At 37.2% G+C, this 21,701-nt stretch overlaps 1 protein-coding gene across 2 annotated transcripts; it reads right to left on the minus strand.

Moving 5' to 3' along the window:
• Positions 1–567: 567 nt before the first annotated feature.
• Positions 568–20,951, minus strand: LOC142182638 (tryptophan--tRNA ligase, cytoplasmic-like). 2 transcript variants are annotated; one of them, XM_075256931.1, is made up of 14 exons: positions 20,717–20,951; positions 20,206–20,378; positions 14,541–14,608; positions 11,149–11,520; positions 10,871–11,056; positions 10,161–10,212; positions 10,011–10,076; positions 9,577–9,663; positions 6,350–6,442; positions 4,665–4,745; positions 2,355–2,426; positions 1,832–1,900; positions 1,577–1,687; positions 568–995 (listed from the first exon to the last, which is right to left on the minus strand). In XM_075256931.1, the coding sequence occupies exons 4-14, from the start codon at positions 11,487–11,489 to the stop codon at positions 945–947; spliced, it is 1,209 nt and encodes a 402-aa protein (XP_075113032.1). In that variant the 5' UTR covers positions 11,490–11,520; positions 14,541–14,608; positions 20,206–20,378; positions 20,717–20,951; the 3' UTR covers positions 568–944. The 2 variants fall into 2 exon arrangements, with proteins under 2 accessions (XP_075113032.1, XP_075113031.1); XM_075256930.1 differs by lacking the exon at positions 14,541–14,608.
• Between the last annotated feature and the right edge of the window lie 750 nt (positions 20,952–21,701).

Below are 21,701 nucleotides of genomic sequence, written 5' to 3' on the forward strand. Positions count from 1 at the left end.
AAAAATCATTTTTGGTTTATTTTAGGAGTTATCTTCATGTAGGGCAAAAATCACATGCTCACAAGCTCACTGAGAATATGACCCTTGATAAGAGGGTGTAGAGGTCGAGGATTAGGGTAGAAGGTTAGTGGGTAGTTTTTTAGTTGCTCACCAATAGTCTTAGTAGCACGCATGTCCCTTTATATTCTTAGACTTTTATTACGTTATATGATTTTGTTCGCCTCAGGTATTGTATTCCATGTTGCTATTATTTGGTACTACTTATCCTTTATCTCCCTATTTTTCTTCTCTCTTCCTTTCTTGATTTTCTTCCTTTTCTTCTTTCCCTTTACAAGCCGGGGATCTATTGGAAACAATCTCTCTACCTGAATTAGGTAGGGGTAAAATCTACGTACGAACTACCCTCCCCAAACCCCACATTTTGGAAACATACTGGGTTTATTGTTATTTTTTATTAAAAATCTCGTTTTTATTGATATGGGTACACATGCGACGCGTGTATCCTAAAGCTAGTCTTATAATTGCAGTAACTTTGTGTAAAGGCAGAAAAATGTTCTCCATGGTTCAGATAAACTAACCAGAAACAAGAGACTTCATTAAAAATAGGGAAAGGGCCACAAATGCCAGACAAAAAGGGATACAAGTGATTAGAAAACAAATCATGTTAAAGTTACCATCTATGGGGTTGTGGAAGAAAATCTAGTACCTAACCAAACTAGAAGCATTAGGGTCCTCAAAATGGTGTAAATTTCAACGAGAGAATGGAAGAGTAATGCCATCTTCATGACTTTGTTTTTGCAAATATATATAACTGAAATTTACGAGTTATAAAATACATGAAAAAAAGAAATTACAATTAAAGAAGAAACAACTCAGGAAATCGAGAGAAACAATGACTAGTTGCCCCAAGAAAGAACATATCGACGCGACGAAAATTTGCCTATTCAGTTGAACATATTAGGAAGAGGTCTAACGGCCATGAAAGCATCTACCATCTGCAGGAAAGAGCATTCAACAAGCAAGTAAATTAGTGGAATTGAAAACATAAAGAAATAGTAAGAAAAACATAGAGCACGTCGAATGAGAGAGAAGCATAAAAAGGAAAAAGGGATACAGTAATTTGGACCAGCAAAAGATGCACTAAAGAAGAACCTCACAACCCCCTTATTTTTTTTTTATCCCTGAGCGCACATAATCGAAGAGGCAGCAAATTGAGTGTTGAAATAACAGTGAAGGAATGTCATGCTCATAAGAGGAGCAATTCACACCCTTAACATATCTAGTGACTTGTCCGAGGAAGAGTAAACACCACTCAGCAACAATGAGTTAGGTAAAGGATCCTATGTAGTAAAAGAAAATGGAGAACTGGCGCTAATTTCAATCTCTGTGTTCACTTAAGCTAGCAGACCAAGCTGTATTTTTTGGCCACTAAAGAGAAAATTATGTCATTTGAAATTGAGATTAGTCAGGACAAATTGACTTGATAATCTAAGGGAATTTGAAATGGAGAATGAGTACTTTAAAATTCGGAAGAGCTAGTTCACTTCAGGTTACACCAGAAGTTACTGTTAGTTACCTCATCAGTCACCAACGCCCTAGCCCGTCGATGTCTTTCAACTAGATCTGCTAGAACTTCAGTGAGCCTCTTTTTCACTTCACCTGTTAGCATACGTCCAGACCCATATTCCTGAAAGCGAGCATATGACCATTATTGGTAACTTCAACTACTGGTTAGTCCTTGTGCAAACTAAATTAAACACCATATGCTGGAGTTCTACCAATGAAAGTTTTGAATTGTAAAGAAATGAGATGACAAAATATGTACACTAACCTCTCTAATGCGTTCCAGCTCAGCATCATCGTCCAGGAAAAAGCCAAGATACTTAAATGGTATATCAACCTAGACAATATCCAAGATGAGAGGTTTTACTTTGCTTTCTTCTTCTTTTTCCGTGGGTAAAGATGATACAAAATTTTAGCAATCCAATCGAGAAGAGAACAGGCAGAGACAACCCGCAGTCTCAAGATGCTATATTCAGGCACATACAACAACAACAACAACAACAACAACCCAGTATAATCCCACTTAGTGGGATCTGGGGAGGGTAGTGTGTACGCAGAACTTACCCCTACCCTGGGGTAGAGAGGCTGTTTCCAAATAGACCCCAGACGTCCTTCCCTCCAAGAACTTCCCACCTTGCTTTTGGGGAGACTCGAACTCACAACCTCTCGGTTGAAAGTGGGGGTTGCTTACCATCAGAGCAACCCCTCTTGTCAAATTCAGGCACATACAATTATTTAATAGAAATGCAAGTCCTAGGAATTAGCAAGTGGGTCCATATAAATTTGGTTACCTCCAAGTCCGCTCCGTACTTTCTGTGCAACTCAATTGAGTCTTGCCCACCAGAGAATGCATATCTGTTTATCTGCACATAGTTACAATTTAAAGGGTCATTTATTCTGCTTTGTAGAGATAAGTTATTTAGCATAGAGTAATCAGTCTGGATAATATCCATCTAGGAAACCTATATAAGAACTTTTAAAGGGAAAGCAAACTCCAATAGCCTCAGTTTCCGGTGTTACCTAGCTCAAAATTACTGTAGTGGGACTGGACACTGGAACCATAGTAACCCCCCCCCCCCCCAAAAAAGAAAAAGAAACCCCAACTCTTCCCTCCCCACAAACAAGAACTTTAAAAAGAACACATTGAAGTCTGAGAAGGATAAGTATGGAAAAGCAATTACAGAAAAAATTTCTCACTACTGCAAGTATTGATTGAAGACACTAAGGTAACAAAGATGATTTAACAAGATGGTCCAGCAAAATGCTACAATTGTCCCAGTAATACAAACAAAAGGCGCAATAGAAAGCTCATATATTGATCGGATAATCTCAAACATCATATAAGGCTGCAAACAGAAGATTCAGTCAGTAAAATCCACAACTTCAAACTGTATAAAGGTGAAGGCACACTTGTGCCATTGATGAGAATTGCCCAAAATCAGACAGTGTAATTCCATTACGATTATTGTTGAAAGTCATCTACTATTTAGAAGTATCTTTAACATCAATTGTATGATAAGGTTCTTCTCAAGAGTGCCCATCATAAATATCATTTTTTACTCAATAGGTTGGAAAGCTTATCCCCACTTTGGGATTACATTGGGTTTTTTGTTGTTGTTGTTGTTGTAGGGTGGAAGCAATTCAATTACAATTATCAATGATAACAATAACAGAAAAGAAAAACACACATTCCACACTCTGTCCAACAGCTATAGTGAGCGCCCAAAATCTCTTCAATTTGCTCATAAGGTATCAACTAAATAAAACTAAAATTCCAACATAGTGCAGGTTCTTCATCTAAAAGGCATTGAAGGTCAAAATACACTATCAAGCACAGCAACAGCAATTGCTCACATTTATAGACAGGGAAACTTCTTAACATCTAGGATTGGAACCATAGAGTAACTTGACTAAATCCAAGATCTCACCCTAGCTTCTTAACTTCTCCCCTATCTTAACTTATTTTATTTTATTTTATTTATTTGTTTAATTAGTGGTAGCTGAAACCTGATCAGTAGCTAACCAAATGTTGAAATGGGTTAATTTTTTTGAGAAGCTAACAGATTTCATTATATTAAAAGATAGTCCTTAGCACAAAGACTGTGCTAAGGAGTAAAACCAGGGTTACAAGACCCAAAAAGTTGCAAAAACAATCTTGTAACAGCTACAAGGAACCAATGAAATCTTCTAGAGAATCTACATCTTATACAAGGTCCCATGTTGAAATGGGTTATTAATGTGTATGGAGATAGCGAGAGAGTAGAGATGGATTATTAATTGTTAAATCTTATTAACAGAGTTTATTAGGCAGAGAGGAATGTATTGCTCTGTTGGATCTCTAGAGCACAGAGAAATGTGTGTTACTTGTCATGGTTGGCGGCAAGGGGAGTGATTTTGACAGCGGAAAATATGAGAAAGAGGAGGATCATATATATCAGATGGTGTTTCACATGGAAAAGCTCAGGTGAAATGCAGATAATCTCCTATTGCACTGTCAAGTGACTACTCGTTTATGGAGGGTGGTCCTTAATTTGTTTGGGGTGGAATGGGTGATGTCAGGCACAGTAAAAGAAGCATTGCATAGTTGGGCTCATAGGAGGGTAAAGAGAAGTCTGAGCGCTTGGATTCTTGCCCCATTAGCAATCATGTGGGTTATTTGGAAAGAGATAAATAGGATGCCTTTTGAAGGGGTGGAACAAGATTTTGTAAAATTACAAAGTAGTCTTTTGTTTCTAGTTTCTTTTTGGTGTACTTATGAGATCCCAACTTGTATAGAGGATAGGGCCTCTTTTATTGAGAATCATATTTCGGTGTAGGTTCTCTTCTTTTTGGCATACAGCTTGTATATGGGGGCTTCCCCAATTGTAATAATTATTACCTTTATAAAAAAAAATCTGTGTAATGTGCTAGATACCAAAAATAAGAGAGCAGCAAAAGAACAAAGCATATCCTTCCTAAGCATGTAGGGGTTCTAACAAATCTAGAACTGCCAACTCATTATACGGTGATGAATGTGAGATGTGTAAAGTATATTTTTTCGGAAGGAATTATTTTCTGAGAAGGTGTGTAATAATACAGTTCACATCATAAAAAACCCCAACCTTGTTTTTTATCTCTTTTGCTGAATCGGTCACATAAATGGCAGAACTTGGATCACTAGCAGACATTTTTCCATTCTCCCCCTGCAAATGTTCAACAAAATGTAGAATATTAACAGAAAGGCAATGCAGAAGAATTTTTACAAGCAGACCCATTAAAAATCAGAAGCTGAAACAACAAACTAATTTGACAAGTAACAAGGATGAGAAACAGTTGTATTTCTACTTATTTGAAAATAATACAGATTACAAGCATGGAGGTGGCCACATCAGAAAAAGAACAAAGATGAAATGAAATAACCATTATATAGTTAGTAATCCATTTCAATTAAGTTGGAACTTAAGAAACATCTGCAATTGCACTAATTAAGAACCAACTGGGAAGAGCGTGAAAGTGGTAAAAAGAAAGGGAAAAATGAAAAGAAAATACAGATTTTATTTGACATTTTGGAAATATGAAAGATGATTTATTAGTCAACACACATTTCCATCTGTTAGTAGAAGACAACATTTATATGGAGACTATTTGTAATATGGACAACAATGGTTCTAGCAAACAGTGTTCCAACTAGGACGAATCCTTTGTGAAAAAGTTATTGAAGATGTGGGGCTTTGCTTGACTGAATTGAACATCTAACAAGGAAATTCTTTCTTCAGTTTCCTTGGGGACTGTCTTCCACAGGCTTTATGGAATTTTCATTAAACAGTTTTTTGTAATCCAGAGCTAACATTCTGAATAGATTAGCTTGGTCTCTTATTTTGTAACTTGTTAGCTTCCTGCTATAGCACAGACAAATGTAATGAAGCTAACAACACCTCTTTTGTACAATTTGCATCTTCTTGATGCCAGCAATGAATCTACTTACTTCATCAACAAACAAAAAAAATGTTAATATCGATTGAGAAGTTGATGTGTTACAGTAAGCTTAAGTGTTTTTAACTTCTTTTCATATCAATTCTATGCAGGAGGCAACTCGTTTTCCTAGTCGAGAAATACTTCTCTAGCATGAAGAATCACAATCCAGATGCTAGGCACAAGCAGAATTCCAGGGAGAGAATAAAGCTTTCAGGAATGCTGCATTACTCGGTCTATACAAAAATTAAATAAGTAAATGAACAAACTAAATTTATGTTGTACAGGTCTATGACCAAAATATGCTACATTTATTGGTCTCTTAAGCTATGACGAAGCACAAGCAGTGAACTGCAATTTTTTGTCAATCAGAAAGGTGAGAAGTTAACAGTTCCAACTTAGATGCTGAAATACTCATATATAACCAGAATGAAGCACCAAAGCAGAACATTGCTTTCATTTGTAAGAAATTAGGGTCTAAAGAATGTCGCACCTCAAAAGGATCATACCACAGGGCACTGGCAGGTGCTTTAGATTCCAGAATGATGGGTACGGGAGAACGATGGGTACGCGATAATGATTCTATCTAAATGTTTGATTATTGATGACGTAATATCTTTTTTTAACTATAGTAGTGTCCGGGCCAGCTTGCAGCAAGAAAAGTTAAAACCTTGTAGCAACAAGAAGTTGATGACGGATAAATAAATGTCATAGAACAAATTACTAATTAACTGTAAAAGGCGAAGTCACAGAAGTATCATCATAGTGAAACTTCATTGTATTTGTAACAGAACTAATATTGTTCAGTCACTGGTCTATAAGGAAGGAAAAAAACCTGAAGGGCAGGAAAGAAAGATGATTCAATCAAAGCAGGCTTGTGATAACCTATCCGGGGAGCGACATCTCGAGTCATTCGGAAATAAGGATCCTGAAAAATCATTTACCTATGTTAGTTTTTCAGTAGAGGGGGGGGGGGGGAATCTATCAATAATGAAGATCATGGCAGACATTGCAGAGAGAAAAAAGAAAGACATGAAGCAGCAAAACCTCAGCATGATTCCATCTTTTTTTTTAAGTAACATGATATTGTCTATCTATCATCTAACCAGTTTAATTTCAAGCAAACTAGGAGATTTCCGGCTCATGTGACCTACTTAATTAAGCAGATCCGCATCAAAGCTTGAACTTGCTAAATGATGTATCAATAAGCACATCCCATGAACTAGCCAATTTACAATTGTTAAAGAGTATTTGAGCGTAACTGCAAGGTTAAGAAGTATAGTTGAATCAACATTCATACTAAAAAAATTAATCCTTTTCAGAATCGGGGAGAAATTAATCTTATATATTGTTGTTATTTTTATTACGCATTTTTATGGTACTAATATATCATCTGCTATTGCTTTTTGAGCCGAGGGTCTCCTGGAAACAGCCTCTCTACCCTTCCGGGTTGGGGTAACGTCTGCGTACATATTACCCTCCCCAGACCCCACTTGTGGGATTATACTGGGTCGTTGTTGTTGTTGTTGTAGAATCAGGGAGAAAAGTAACATAGTTCACAATTCTTGAGCAGAGATCAACCAAAGATCGTACTTGTATTTAGAAAAAGCATCAAACCATCTCTCTGGTTTTCATTTTGTTTTACCGTCACATAGACAAAAAAGAAAAGTTACTCTGTATTTGATCAATATTCATTTTATATGATCTCATATTTACAACAGTTCTTTGTCTGCCAACTTCTAGAAAAATATAACGAGACAATAACTTGAATCCTAGAAATATTATACCATCATTTGAACAGGAATATGACATGGCCCATCCGGCATTTTCCTTTGACAAGTCAAATATCTTTAGTAGAACATGTTGAAGAGCATCATCTATCCAGTCAATTCAGTTCCAAACTTGGAAGAGCTTGCGGAAGTAATGTGTTGTAAGGTGGGCTCTTTCCCTAAAACATATCTTGGTCTTCCACTGGGAGCTAGACACAAAGCTCTAGGTATTTGTAATGAAGTAATTGAAAATTTTGAAAAAAATGGCTTCCTGGAAAATGCAGTATCTCTCTTTGGGTGGTAGAATTACACTCATCAACAATGTGTTGGATAGCATTCCTACCTACTTCTTATCCCTGTTTCCAACCCCAGCAAAGGTTCAGAGGAGACTTGATCAATTAAGAAGAGATTTTCTATGAGAAGGATTTAGTTAAACTCACAAATTCCATCTGGTTAAATGGTCTCCTCAAAGTGCATGGAGGGTTAGGAAAAAAAGATCTCACTTTACACAACAAGAGTTTGTTAATGAAATGGCACCAGAGGTACAACATGAACAACCCGGGCTGTGGAAAGTTGTAATACAAGCAAACTATGGGGTGGCAAATAACTGGTGTACTAGACAAAGTAGACTGCCACATGGTTCTAAGCCATGGAAACACATTTCAAAGTTATGGGGTGACTTCCAACTCAAGCCATCATTCAAGCTTGGGAATTCTCATATTTCTTTCTGAAAAGACAGATGGTTAGGGACAGAGATTCTGAAAGACGAACACCCAAGTCTATTTTTACCAGCCAGCAACAAGGAATCCACTATTGGCAAGATAACGCAAGGGCACTGCAGTTCAGAAGAGATATCCAAGACTGGGAACTAAATGAACTGCTGAGATTGCTTTCAAAATTATCAAATATTAACGTCAACCCTCAGGTGAAGGACAAGCTGGAATGGGGGGCTTCCAAAGATAGAACCTATACTGTCAAAAGAGGATATAACAATCTATGCTCCAATAAAGAGCTGATTGACAAATGGACATGGCAGCTTATATGGAGAACCAAACTCCCTATAAAAGTAATTGGTTTTATCTGGACAAGCCTATATGAAGCCTGCCTTACTCAAGACAACCTCAGTAGAAGAAGCATTCCGACAGTGAACGAATGTTTTATGTTTTATGTGCCAGGAGGAATTTGAGAGTGAGACATTTGTTTCTCATTGCACGGTAGCAACTGACATATGGAACATGTTTTTACCAGTTTTTGGACTTGATTGGGTCATGCTTTACGGTATCAAGGATGTTTATGAGTGCTGGTGCTCATGGAGAGTTGGGAAATCCATCAAGAAAACTTAGCAAATGGTGCCTGCTTATATTTTTTGGTGCATCTGCAATGAGAGGATTTCAACTCCTAATCAATCTCTTTTTTTCTTATTTGCACCGGGTGTCTGTGTCTCTTCGAGCCTCGACTAATCCCGGGGGTGCACAGGCCCTCGGCAAGGAGTTTCCCGCAAGTGCACCACGGTTAATTCAGGTTTTACCTAGTCCGATGGCCCTCAAAAATTGTTTGCACCCAGTAGGTTTCGAACTTGAGACCTTGAAAGGGAGCAAACCCCAAGGCTCAAGTCAACCCCAGGTTTTACCAAGTCCTAATCACTCTCTTAAAGCAACTTGTCTAATCAATTTATTTATTTAGTTGGTTCAACCAGGCCCCTGTAACAAGTTTTGAATTTTTTGGATTGTGCCAGTAGTTATGCAGGCCTCTGTAACTAGTTTTGAATTTTTTTGGATTGTGTCTGTAGTTATGCAGTAAGTTTTTGTATATGAGCAGCCACACTTTTGTTGTATATTTTTTGCTATGCATCTTCTTGATGGCATTTAATGAAATTTTCTTACTTCATAAAAAAAAGATATTCATAAAGATGTTGCCAACTTAACAATAGTGCAGAATGTGTACAATCAATAAAAGCCTCTCAATAAAACATATAAATCAAAGTAGAGCTCTTTACATGAGCTCAATGGTTTCTATCATAGTGGATGTTATAATTGGGATGTTATGAGGAGATCCTTGATGCCAATCAAGAATGCTTCCAATGATTGGGAAATAACCATCACTTTCAGACAAAAAACACCCATCCGACTAATATATAACCAAAACTATTTTGTTGACAACAAAACATATTGCTCCATTATAATAATTGCAAAACAAATTGCTTAATCATTCAAATATAATTAGAAATTATAAGGAATCACATATCAAAAAAATTGAAGAAATCCGACAAAGAAATATAGGAGCAAGAACAAACCTGGTCTATGGCACATGGAATCAAGCAGCGAATGTTATCATTGCCAGAAAACAGATGAGGAAATGAACTTGGGAAGGATGGAACAGCCTGCAATTTTGTTATTCACCTGTCTAAGTTTCTCTATCATTCTAAACCCAATTCAAATTCCTCAATTTTGAGCAGAGGACGAGTCCATATAAAATTAAAAGCAAGCTACTATTCAGCTTTTTCTTTTTTGGTGTGTGTGTGTGTGTTTTGAGGGTTGGGGGGATATAATGTATACTATTCCACCTTCTTCAGGCTCTCAACTTATCTATTTGACATGAAAATAAGAAAACAAATATGAAACATAAGGCACATATACTTCACTAACTTTGGTATTACAACAAAATCTAAAAAAGTATTAGAGTAAGTTAATAGAAAGACTATGGCTATCACATTGAGGAGGAGGCTACCTGAACTGGTGGAAAACTAACTTTCCCAATGTGATCTTCACCTGTGAAACCAAAAATGCCAACCACCTGAAAAACAAACCGCATAGCGTAATAGGTCAAAAGCCTCTTAACATAAGATGCTCCTGTGGATGTAAAATAAGCAGAAATCACCTTATTGTATGTGACACATTTTGCAACCTTCACCATGTTCTTGTAAAAGGCACTATACAAAAAATTCTTGTTAGAAACAGACCATAAAACTATGTAAATACAACTCCTGGAGCTGTACACACAGAGCAGAAAGAAAACACAAGTTGATTGCATCCTTGTACGACTACGACCACTTAAATTCTACTTATGACAACAACGACAACCCAGTGGAATCTCACAAGTGGAATCTGGGAAGGGTAATGTGTACACACGCCTTACCTCTGCCTTATGAAGGTGGAGAGGCTATTTCCGATAGACCATTTGCTCAAAATTAAATTCTACTTATGACATAACATGTAAAGCTAAAATTTCCATTCTAAAAGGCAACTTTCAGTCTAATCACTTCCATAGCAACAAATAGAAACATGAAAACCAAATAACATATTCACCTCCTCTCCCCGCCCCCTAAAGAAAAGATATTGTTACATTGAGGACACTTCCCATAAAAAAAATCCCAACTCTCATGTCATGCTGTATCAGTTGCTTCAATCATCTGTTAGATATTATTTTCGACTGTTTAACGCAAAATATCACCAAAACAGAATCTTTATACCGTATACAGCTCCTTGTATGATTACCGTATGTATACTTGCTTACCTACTAAACACTGAAAAATATCAAAAAAGGATTCTCATTCCAAACACAATCAGGGAAAAAACAAAGTTACTTACCCACCAACATAATCGAAATCAGAGAAAATGAAAGTCTTGGAAACATCAAATCCACACGCTATAATATCTTTAGCATTCTCACGAGCAAGTCTTTGGCTTTCTTCCACGGACAAATTCTTCCACATACATTTCTCATCATCTGTCAATTGTATTACTAGCGGCACTTTAAATGCATCCTGCAAATATCTAAACACAACAAAAATAAAATAAATTCACACCAAAAAAAAAACTTCTTTTAAAAAAATTTGCAATCAAGTCCTCCCAATTAATTTAATTACTTTGTGAACATGAAGGGGATAAGGTGACCCAAATGCAAGGCTTCAGAGGAAGGTCCTCTGCCAGTATATAGATAGAACTTTTGCCCTTTTTCATAAGCGTCCAATATATCGTTGAAATCACGATGAGCGAAGAAAACTCCGCGGCGGAGGAAAACGTGAGTCGGCCGATTCGTGAGGCGTTGAACACGCTGGATTAAGGATTCGTCGAGCCTCTGGCAACCGAATTTATCGATTAATTTGTCGTAGTCAATCTTGCCGCCGTCTTTTGCTGATACTTCCCATGGGTTCACTACTTGCTCCTCCTCTTCCACCACCTCTTTCGCCTCCTCCCTTTTCTCCATTGTTGTTGTCACACCTCCTTTTTCACTACACCTGCAAGGGCATAAATGAGTTTTTCCAATTAAAGGACAATCGAAACGGGATTTATTTAAAGAATTTCAGAGTCGCCACTTGGGAGATTTATGGTGTCCCAAGTCACCGGTTGAATCCCGAATCGAGGAAAATATTGACTTTGTTTAATAGTCTTCCGAGTGAGGAATTCTGTTAACCCGGGAGAAGGTGTTAGGCATTCCAGGGTTCCGTGGTTCTAGCACGGTCGCTCAACTGTTATATCTGGCTTAGTTATCTGATTTTAAAACATTTTGAACCTATGTGCCAATTTTAGCTTTTAACCGCTTTTATTCGATTTTTTAAAAGAAAGTTGAACATTGTTTAAAACGTGTCTTTGGATGGCGTCACATGAAATGCACCCGCAATCTTGAACACATTTTATTCAACGTTTTGGGATTTGATTTGGGTCACATGAAATGCACACCCGAGTTTAAGAAGGTAAATTATTAAAATACGCGGCTAAAGCAACTACGCGTTTACAATTTGCGAGGGCCATGGAATTTACTAAATGGCACACCTCAAATTCTAAGGACAAAACAAGATTAATCAAATGAGGCCCGTGCAATTGTCATTTTTGTTCAGCACGGCACACCTCTAATTCTAATTTAAAAGAGAACTACATTTGGAGGACCGTCAACTTTCAAACCCCTTTTATTTATTTAAGGACAGTGTTTTGGAGAGCGCGAAGCACAAAAAAACGACAAGGGCTCGCTTCGCTTCAAAAGCGAAGCGCAAAGCGAAGCGCACGCTTTATTAAAGTGAAACGCAATTCTTAAAAAAACATAATGTAAAATTATAAATAATCAGAACTTCAATTTAAATACTTAAAAGTAGGTACTAGGTACCACCAGTGTTTGGAAAAGCGCACGCTTCATCGCTTAAAGCGACGCGAAGCGACAGAGTATCGCTTTTCTGTGCCTAAGGCGACGCGAACAGCTGAAGCGCACGCTTTAGAGGAAAAATCGACGAGGCGACGAGGCGAGAGAAGCGACGAATCGATCGCTTTTGTTCAAAAATCGCATCTGGGCCTATTTTTTTTTTTAAAAAGATTGGGTCTGTTTTTAATTTTATACGAAACAAACCCCTAATTGCTGCGCGACATAACAGAATTGCTGCGATTTTCTCTCTTCTTCATTGAAAATTAGGGTTTTGGGACAGAAAGTTTCTGCTTTCTTTTCTCTTTTTCATCGCAGCAGACCAGCACCAGTCCACAGCTCCAGTCGACCAGTATAGGTAAATTTTCTTCTCCTTTCTTCTTCTCATTTTTTTCTTCTTTCTTTCTTCTTCTCATTTTTTTCGTCACTGACTCGCTGGGCTGGAGTTTTGTCTTCTTTCTTCCTTCTTCTTTCTTCTTCTGAGTTTTGTCTTCTCTTTTTTACTTCTTTCTTTCATTATTTATAATTTATATATTTTATATTTTTCAGTTTATTTGATTTTTTAGTGTATATTTCAGTAATTAAAATTAATTATTATATATGTTATATTTTCAATTTATGTGATTTTTTAAATGTATATTTCAGTTTATATAATTAATTATTATATATATTATATGTATTTTCAGTTTATTGATTATGTTGATTCTAGTAATTTAGTAGCTTTGATTTTGCTTGTCCTATGGTTTGTGGATGATTTGGTGGTACCTAGTACCTACTTTTAAGTATTTAAATTGAAGTTTTTGATTATTTATAATTTTACATTATGTTTTTTTAAGAATTGCGTTTCACTTTAATAAAGCGTGCGCTAAAGCGAAGCGAGCCCTTGTCGCTTTTTTGCGCTTCGCGCTCTCCAAAACACTGGGTACCACCAAATCATCCACAAACCATAGGACAAGCAAAATCAAAGCTACTAAATTACTAGAATCAACATAATCAATAAACTGAAAATACATATAATATATATAATAATTAATTATATAAACTGAAATATACATTTAAAAAATCACATAAACTGAAAATATAACATATATAATAATTAATTTTAATTACTGAAATATACACTAAAAAATCAAATAAACTGAAAAATATAAAATATATAAATTATAAATAATGAAAGAAAGAAGTAAAAAAGAGAAGACAAAACTCAGAAGAAGAAAGAAGAAGGAAGAAAGAAGACAAAACTCCAGCCCAGCGAGTCAGTGACGAAAAAAATGAGAAGAAGAAAGAAAGAAGAAAAAAATGAGAAGAAGAAAGGAGAAGAAAATTTACCTATACTGGTCGACTGGAGCTGTGGACTGGTGCTGGTCTGCTGCGATGAAAAAGAGAAAAGAAAGCAGAAACTTTCTGTCCCAAAACCCTAATTTTCAATGAAGAAGAGAGAAAATCGCAGCAATTCTGTTATGTCGCGCAGCAATTAGGGGTTTGTTTCGTATAAAATTAAAAACAGACCCAATCTTTTTTTAAAAAAAATAGGCCCAGATGCGATTTTTGAACAAAAGCAATCGATTCGTCGCTTCTCTCGCCTCGTCGCCTCGTCGATTTTTCCTCTAAAGCGTGCGCTTCAGCTGTTCGCGTCGCCTTAGGCACAGAAAAGCGATACTCTGTCGCTTCGCGTCGCTTCGCGCTTTAAGCGATGAAGCGTGCGCTTTTCCAAACACTGGCCTCTTGGGCATCAGTAAAACAATAGTGCTGAGCTCAACAGCATTATAAATATCATTAAATCTCGAGTTGAGTATAAATGTAGCTGAGTTCACAAAAAAATATAATTCAATTGGACTGAGTTCAAATAATATTTCAATTCGTGAGGAAAATAGTAATGTAAATTCACAAAAGATTTCAGATAATTGGCACGAAGCCCAAATATGGCAATAAGCCCAATCATAGTGAAAAACAATAAATCTTTATCAATTACGCGGTAAAAATATCAACTGGGATGGACCAAGTCACAATCCCAATAGTAAATGACCCCGCGCTCGTCATACAACGCGTGTCTCATCTCAACATAGCAGTATGTTGTGCAATCCGGGATTTCAAACCCTCAGTGCATCATTTAAAATCATTACTCACCTCAAGACAGTCCAACGTCTACTCCGCTATGCCCTTGCCTCTCGAATTTACCTCTTCGCGTGTCGAATCTGATCAAAACCACAACGAATACATTACAATAGGCTAAGGAAATATAACCCAATCGAAAAGACTCGAAAAATATCGAAATTCACGAAATTTGCAAAACCCGAGCCCCGGGCCCACTTCTCAAAAAATTACGAAAGTCACATCACCGGATTCCTCGTCTCGCCATGAGTCCGTACATATAAAATTTACCAAAATCGGAGTTCAAATGACCCCTTAAATCTTCAAATCTTATTTTCAAATCCCTAGGGCTAAATCTTCAATTTACTCCTCAAAAACATGTAATCTAGTCGGATTATTCGATGATAATTCAATATTATGGAGTAGAAATAATCACAAGTGACTTACCTCAAGATTTCCCAAGATTTCTTGCTAAAAATCGCCCAAAATCCGAGCTTGGAAGTCAAAAAAAATGACCAAACTCGAACTGCTGGACATTAAATCTGTCCAGAAAGTTTCGGCACTGTTCATGCGGGTGAGGTCACTGTTCACTGTTCACCCCGCGGTTACTGTTCACGCACGGGTATTGTTCACTGCTGCAGAAAATACAGCAGCTTTTAAGAAATTTGGAGCACAACCATTTTTCACTAAAATGGCTCTAACTCTATCATACGAACTCGGAATTAGACGATTCTTGTTCCTATGAGTCACAAATAATAATACGAACACAACTCTTCAATAGAAACTCAATTCGGAGCTCGTTTGCCCAGTTCAATACTCATTTCGCTCGTTAAACAATTAACTCACATTTCACGTCAAAAACCCAATCGCGACTTGATGAAATTAAACCAAAATTTTCAGATCAGTCCTATAATTCATGATTTAAATTCTGGAAGTCTTGAAATCAAATTTGGATCTCTAGAACTAAAAATGAACCTTTAGATCATTACATTTATGCTCAATAAATACATTACGGACTTGCTCGAGGCCTCAAATCACATCAAACAACGCTAAAATCATGAATCAACCTCCAATCCAAGTTTTATGAACTTTAGAATTTCCAACTTCTATTTCCGATGCTGAAACCTATCAAATCACGTCCGATTGACTTCAAATTTTGCACACAAGTCCAAAATGACATAACGAAGCTACAGAAATTCTCGGAATTCTATTCCGACCGTCGGATCAAAATTTCACCTATCAACCGGAAATCGCCAAAACACTAACTTCGCCAAAATGAGCTAATTTCTTCACCGGTCATCCAAAATTAATTCTGATTGCGCTCCTATGCCTTAAATCATCCCCCGAAACTAACTGAATCATCGGAATTCAATTCTGAGCCCTCTTACTCACAAGTCAACGTCCGGTTGACTTTTCCAACTTAAGCTTCCTTAAAAGAGACTAAGTGTCTCAAACCTTACCAAAATCATTCCGGAATGACTTCAAATTTTTATATTTAGCCAAATGACATCAAAATGACCTCCAGACATCCGAATTCACTTCCGATCGCGCTCCCAACTCCAGAATCACCATACGGAGCTATTCCCAGACTCGGAATCCCAAACGGATATCTATAACACTGAAATGCCTTCCAACCCAAATTTATGCAATTCTTTATTGTATTATGTACTTCTCCATGGGCATGATGATTCTCTTGTGGTACTAGACATCAAATTGCGCTTGGTTGATATGGGAAATGGTTATGGCTTACCGCGTGATTTAGTCATCATTGGCAGCATATGAAAGTGTGAGATGAGACTTTAGTTGATAAGAGTTTTTCTATCGGCATTCGGGTGTTCTGTGCAGCTGTTGTGATTAGGAGTTATCACTACAAGCGTTTGAGTTATGTGGTCTATCATGTAATAGCACCTGAGGTTGCAGGTGTGGATTATTACAACTTGTTCGGGCTTATTCACAGTATAAATGTGGGATTCTGATCATATGAAAGATTTCAAAAGTGGAAACGTGGTCCTATGGCTTATGGGCTAGATTGGATTGCAAAATTTAAGTTACAATGTATTGTCGGACCTATATGAGATAGGGTGACGTGGGATCACCCCCGGGTATATGCGTGGCGAGGTTACTAAGCGATTGTTTGGCTATTGGGACAACTCTGGGCATGTTCGAGGACGAACGTTTGTTTTAGTTGGGGAGAATGTAACGACCCGAACCGTCGTTTCCTGTATTTTCGTCCTGTATTCCCCGTTAAATGCTTATTCATGTTTCAATATGTGTACTTGGTGAATTTGAGTCAATCCGGAATGATTTTGGTAAGGTTTGAGACACTTAGTCTCTTTTAAGGAAGCTTAAGTTGGAAAAGTCAACCGGATATTGACTTATGTGTTAGAGCACTCGAAATGCGAATTTTATGGTTCGGATAGCTTCGTTAGGTGATTTGGGACTTAGGAGTGTGTCCGGAATATTTTTGTGATGACCGGTGTAGAATTAAGCTTGAATTGGCAAAGTTAGTATTTTGGCGAATTCCGGTTGATAAGTGAGATTTTGATCCGAGGGTCGGAATGGAATTCTGAGAGTTGTTGTAGCTTCGTTATGTCATTTTGGACTTGTCTGCAAAATTTGAGATCATTCGGACTAGTTTTGACGTGTTTCGGCATCGGATGTGAAAGTTAGAAGTTTCAAAGATCATAGGCTTGAATCCGAGGTGAATTTAGTATTTTTGCGTTGTTTTTGGTGATTCGAAGGAACAACTAAGTTTGTGTCATATTATGGGACTTGTTAGTATACTTTGTTGGGATCCCATGAGGCTCCGATAAGTTTTGGAAGAGTTTTTGGAAGATTTTTGCCGTTTTGAGCATAAGCATATAATGATCCAAGGGTCCGTTTTTAGTTCTAGAGATCTAAATTTGATTTCGAGACTTCCAGAATTTAAATCATGAATTATAGGACTGATCTGGAAATTTTGGTTTAATTTCATCAAGTCGCGATTGGGTTTTTGACGTGAAATGTGAGTTAATTGTTTAACGAGCGAAATGGGTATTGAACTGGGCAAACGAGCTCCGAATTGAGTTTCGATTGAAGGGTTGTGTTCGTATTATTATTTGTGACTCATAGGAATAAGAATCGTCTAATTCCGAGTTCGTATGATGGAGTTAGAGCCATTTTAGTGAAAAATGGTTGTGCTGCAAATTTCTTAAAAGCTGTTGTATTTTCTGCAACAGTGAACAGTACCCGCGCGTGAACAGTAACCACGGGGTGAACAGTGAACAGTGACCTCACCCGCATGAACAGTGCCAAAAATTTCTGGACAGATTTAATGTCCAGCAGTCCGAGTTTGGTCATTTTTTTTGACTTCCAAGCTCAGATTTTGGGCGATTTTTAGCAAGAAATCTTGGGAAATTTTGAGGTAAGTCACTTGTGATTATTTCTACTCCATAATATTGAATTATCATCGAATAATCCGACTAGATTACATGTTGCTGAGGAGTAAATTGAAGATTTAGCCCTAGGGATTTGAAAATAAGATTTGAAGATTTGAGGGGTCATTTGAACTCCGATTTTGGTAAATTTTATATGTACGGACTCGTGGCGAGACGAGGAATCCGGTGATGTGACTTTCGTAATTTTTCGAGAAGTGGGCCCGGGGCTCGGGTTTTGCGAATTTCGTGAATTTCGATATTTTTCGAGTCTTTTCGATTGGGTTATATTCCCTTAGCCTATTGTAATGTATTCGTTGTGGTTTTGACCAGATTCGACGCGCGAAGAGGTAAATTCGAGAGGCAAGGGCATAGCGGAGTAGACGTTGGACCGTCTTGAGGTGAGTAATGATTTTAAATGATGCACTGAGGGTTTGAAACCCCGGATTGCACAACATACTGCTATGTTGAGATGAGACACGCGTTGTATGACGAGCGCGGGGTCATTTACTATTGGGGATTGTGACTTGGTCCATCCCAGTTGATATTTTTACCGCGTAATTGATAAAAATTTATTGTTTTTCACTATGATTGGGCTTATTGCCATATTTGGGCTTCGTGCCAATTATCTGAAATCTTTTGTGAATTTACATCACTATTTTCCTCACGAATTAAAATATTATTTGAACTCAGTCCAATTGAATTATATTATTTTGTGAACTCAGCTACATTTATACTCAACTCGAGATTTAATGATATTTATAATGTTGTTGAGCTGAGCACTATTGTTTTACTGATGCCCAAGAGGCTTATGATTAGTTTCTGGACTGATTGAGGCCGAGGGCCATACGTGAGGATATGTTGAGTGATGTGAGGAGGTTTTCAGGCCTCGAGTGTTATATGAGGAGGCTTTCAGGTCTCGTGTGTGATGTGTGAAGGCTTTCAGGCCTATTGATATTGCGCTTGGGCTGTAGGAGCCCCTTCGGAGTCTGTACACACCCCCAGTGAGCGCAAGGTACCCAAGTGAGTTGGGAGTGGGCCCGAGAGGCCGTTGCTTGTGTGTGGTGAGTTGGGAGTGAGCCCGAGGGGCTGATGTTGTGTGTTGGTGAGTTGGGAGTGAGCCCGAGGGGCTGATACTATACTGAGATTTACATATTGAGCCCGAGGGGCAAGCTTTTGATTTATCCTTACTGTGGAAATTATTTGTCTTTACTGTTTCAAAAGAAGAATTATCTGATACTCACTATTTTTACTGTATAACTGATTTTACTGCTTGGGATAGCGCTATATTGTGCCGTTATGAGATTTCATGTTTTCAGTCGTTATTTATTTTTATTACTCACTGGGTCGGAGTACTCACATTACTCCCTGCACCATATGTGCAGATACAGGCAGAGCTGAGTTCGCTCCTGAGCGCTAATTCTTTCCAGACCAGGCGTTGACTAGGAGTAACGAGGTAGCTGTTGACGTCCGCAACCCCGTTTTCTCCCTTATCTTTGTTATTTATGATAATTCCAGACTTTGTAAAATATTAGTAAACTCTGTAGTAGCTCATCCCCATTTCGGGCTGAGTTGGGAGGGTTTTCCTTGTTCTATCACGTTTATTTCGCATTTAAGATTATATTGCCCATGATTTAGACTTATTCCTGCTAAGTAATTATAAAGAGATGTACTGTTTTGTTGATTGGCTGGCCTTGTCCTCATGAGAGGCGCCATTTACTTAAGTGCGCGCTATCATCAAGAATTTTAAGAGAGAAAGTTAGTAATATTTGGTACTACTAGTTGATAATGGAATTCTGTGAAGTGTTATATATGACTTAGGAATCAGATAGGAGTAATTGTAACAATAAAGACATGGGAACATTCAAACAAATAAAACACACTTATCATGCATATATAGTTAGTTAAGAAGCATTTTCTATCTGTTAGTGTTAGTTTATTGCTGTAGGGAAAAGCTCAGATACAAAAGAGCTTAAACAAAAGCAAATAAATAAATGAAAGACAACAAAAGTAGATACTGAAGAAGGAAAATAACAAGTATGTTTAGTATAGCAGACACAAGACCTCATTATTGTAATATGTCTGTTTTATGCAGATGCTTTTTGAAGAACCAGTTCTGTTTGTGGAAATAGCAAACATAATAATAGGAATTGGCTTGACCATCTTACGCTAACTCATATATAGATGCCTACTGCCACATTCTGAGAAAAAAAAATTGACAAAGAGAATCGCCAACTCAAACAAGATTTGTGCACAAACCACTTTAAACTCCAATGTTTACAAGGTACCTGAAGTAGATAACAATACGTAGCAGAACAGCAAAATCCTATTTCAAGTCTTACAGCACCCTCCACTTATCAAGTGGTTCTACCAAGGTAAATTCCCGAATACGAAAAGTTATACAAGTTGGTCCAACTCCTAGCTGCTTCACAAGTTTAGCTCCAAGTCAAACCCGGTTCACCTACATTGCACAAGTGTATTTAGTATTACAAAGAAATGAGGGAAAACAGGTAAATACAGGAAAATAAAAGGATGTGCCCAATCTTGGGCCATCCGGAAATAAATCATGAATGTAAGTTAACTACCTAATTTGTGCACAAATTTGTATGAATTTTTGGCAGAACTCCACCATTAGAAAAAGTCTATTTTGATTGTCAAATTCACAAACAAGAAAAAAAACCAATCGGACATAACCCCCACATCAATTTACATACAAAATCCAAGTGTCTATTTATACAAACAAAAGAGTAGAAAGAGAGGGATGCAGCAGAAACAATTTCGAAATAATTTAAAACTTACCCACTCAAAGAGGCTGTGTAATGGTTGCTCTAGGTGTAGGTGTGTTAATCGGAGACCAAGAGAGCTGGTTTGTTGCTGCTGCTATAGCGAAGAAGAAGGATGAAGCGCCCAAATCCACTTCCAAGCGGGGATTTGCTAAGAAAGAGAAAGAGAAAGGCGTGAGTGAGGCGGAGAAAGAGAAAAGAGTAAAAAAAAGTTGGGGCTTTTGCTGAGAAAAGCTAATTGTAACTAGTACACTTTTTTACTTAATGTAATTATCAATTAATTGCCTAATAAATTATTAATATTAATTAACGATATTGCTAATATAGTTTTACTTACTTTAGTTGTCAATTTAAGATAATTAAACAATCACCAATCTTTGTCAATTAATTAAATTCTAGCTAACAAATTACTATGAATCAATGAAAATCAAACTAATATTACTTAACGATACCGCTAATAAACTCCATTTACTTTAATTATCAAAATAAAGAAAAACAATCACAAACATTTCTCACAAATATCATTAATACACTTCCATTTAGTGTATAATTATCAATGTATCGGCTAATCAATCACTAACGTTAGTTATATAAGGATACCACTAGTTCACTAATTGTTAACGTTACTTAAGAAGAAGAGCCGGAACCCCCCTCTCTCTCTACTTTCTCTCTCCTCTCTCTCTCTCTCAACCAACCCCCTTTGTAAACATTTAGTTTATAGTTTAGTTTATAGTTTGTAAATCAAGTTGAAGAATTAATAAAAGTTTTGAAGTTCATCTTCAGGGCCTTGCTTCTCGGCCTACAAGGTACATATTTTTTTTCTTCCTTTTAGCATTTTTAGTCTCTCTCCCTAGCCGTGACTATGTCCGGCTAAACGGATTCATATCTATGTTGAAGAACTAATTTCTCTTGCATATTAACCATGAAGAATCCAGACTCTTTCAAAATATAAAGAAAATTTTAATATAGTTTCTTGATTTGGTTCCAAGATGGTGGTACAG

Source organism: Nicotiana tabacum, chromosome 7 (genome assembly GCF_000715075.1).
Source record: "Nicotiana tabacum cultivar K326 chromosome 7, ASM71507v2, whole genome shotgun sequence".
NCBI lineage: Eukaryota > Viridiplantae > Streptophyta > Magnoliopsida > Solanales > Solanaceae > Nicotiana > Nicotiana tabacum.

What these genes read in the sequence shown, in the direction of transcription:
- LOC142182638 (XM_075256930.1), bottom strand. Translation starts at nt 11,489, where the DNA reads ATGGAGAAAAGGGAGGAGGCGAAAGAGGTGGTGGAAGAGGAGGAGCAA. An exon ending in GATTTCGATTATGTTGGTGG is followed by an intron (nt 10,213 to 10,870) that starts GTAAGTAACTTT and finishes TTTTTTGTATAG; the next exon opens with TGCCTTTTACAAGAACATGG. An exon ending in AGTACGGAGCGGACTTGGAG is followed by an intron (nt 1,901 to 2,354) that starts GTAACCAAATTT and finishes GATATTGTCTAG; the next exon opens with GTTGATATACCATTTAAGTA.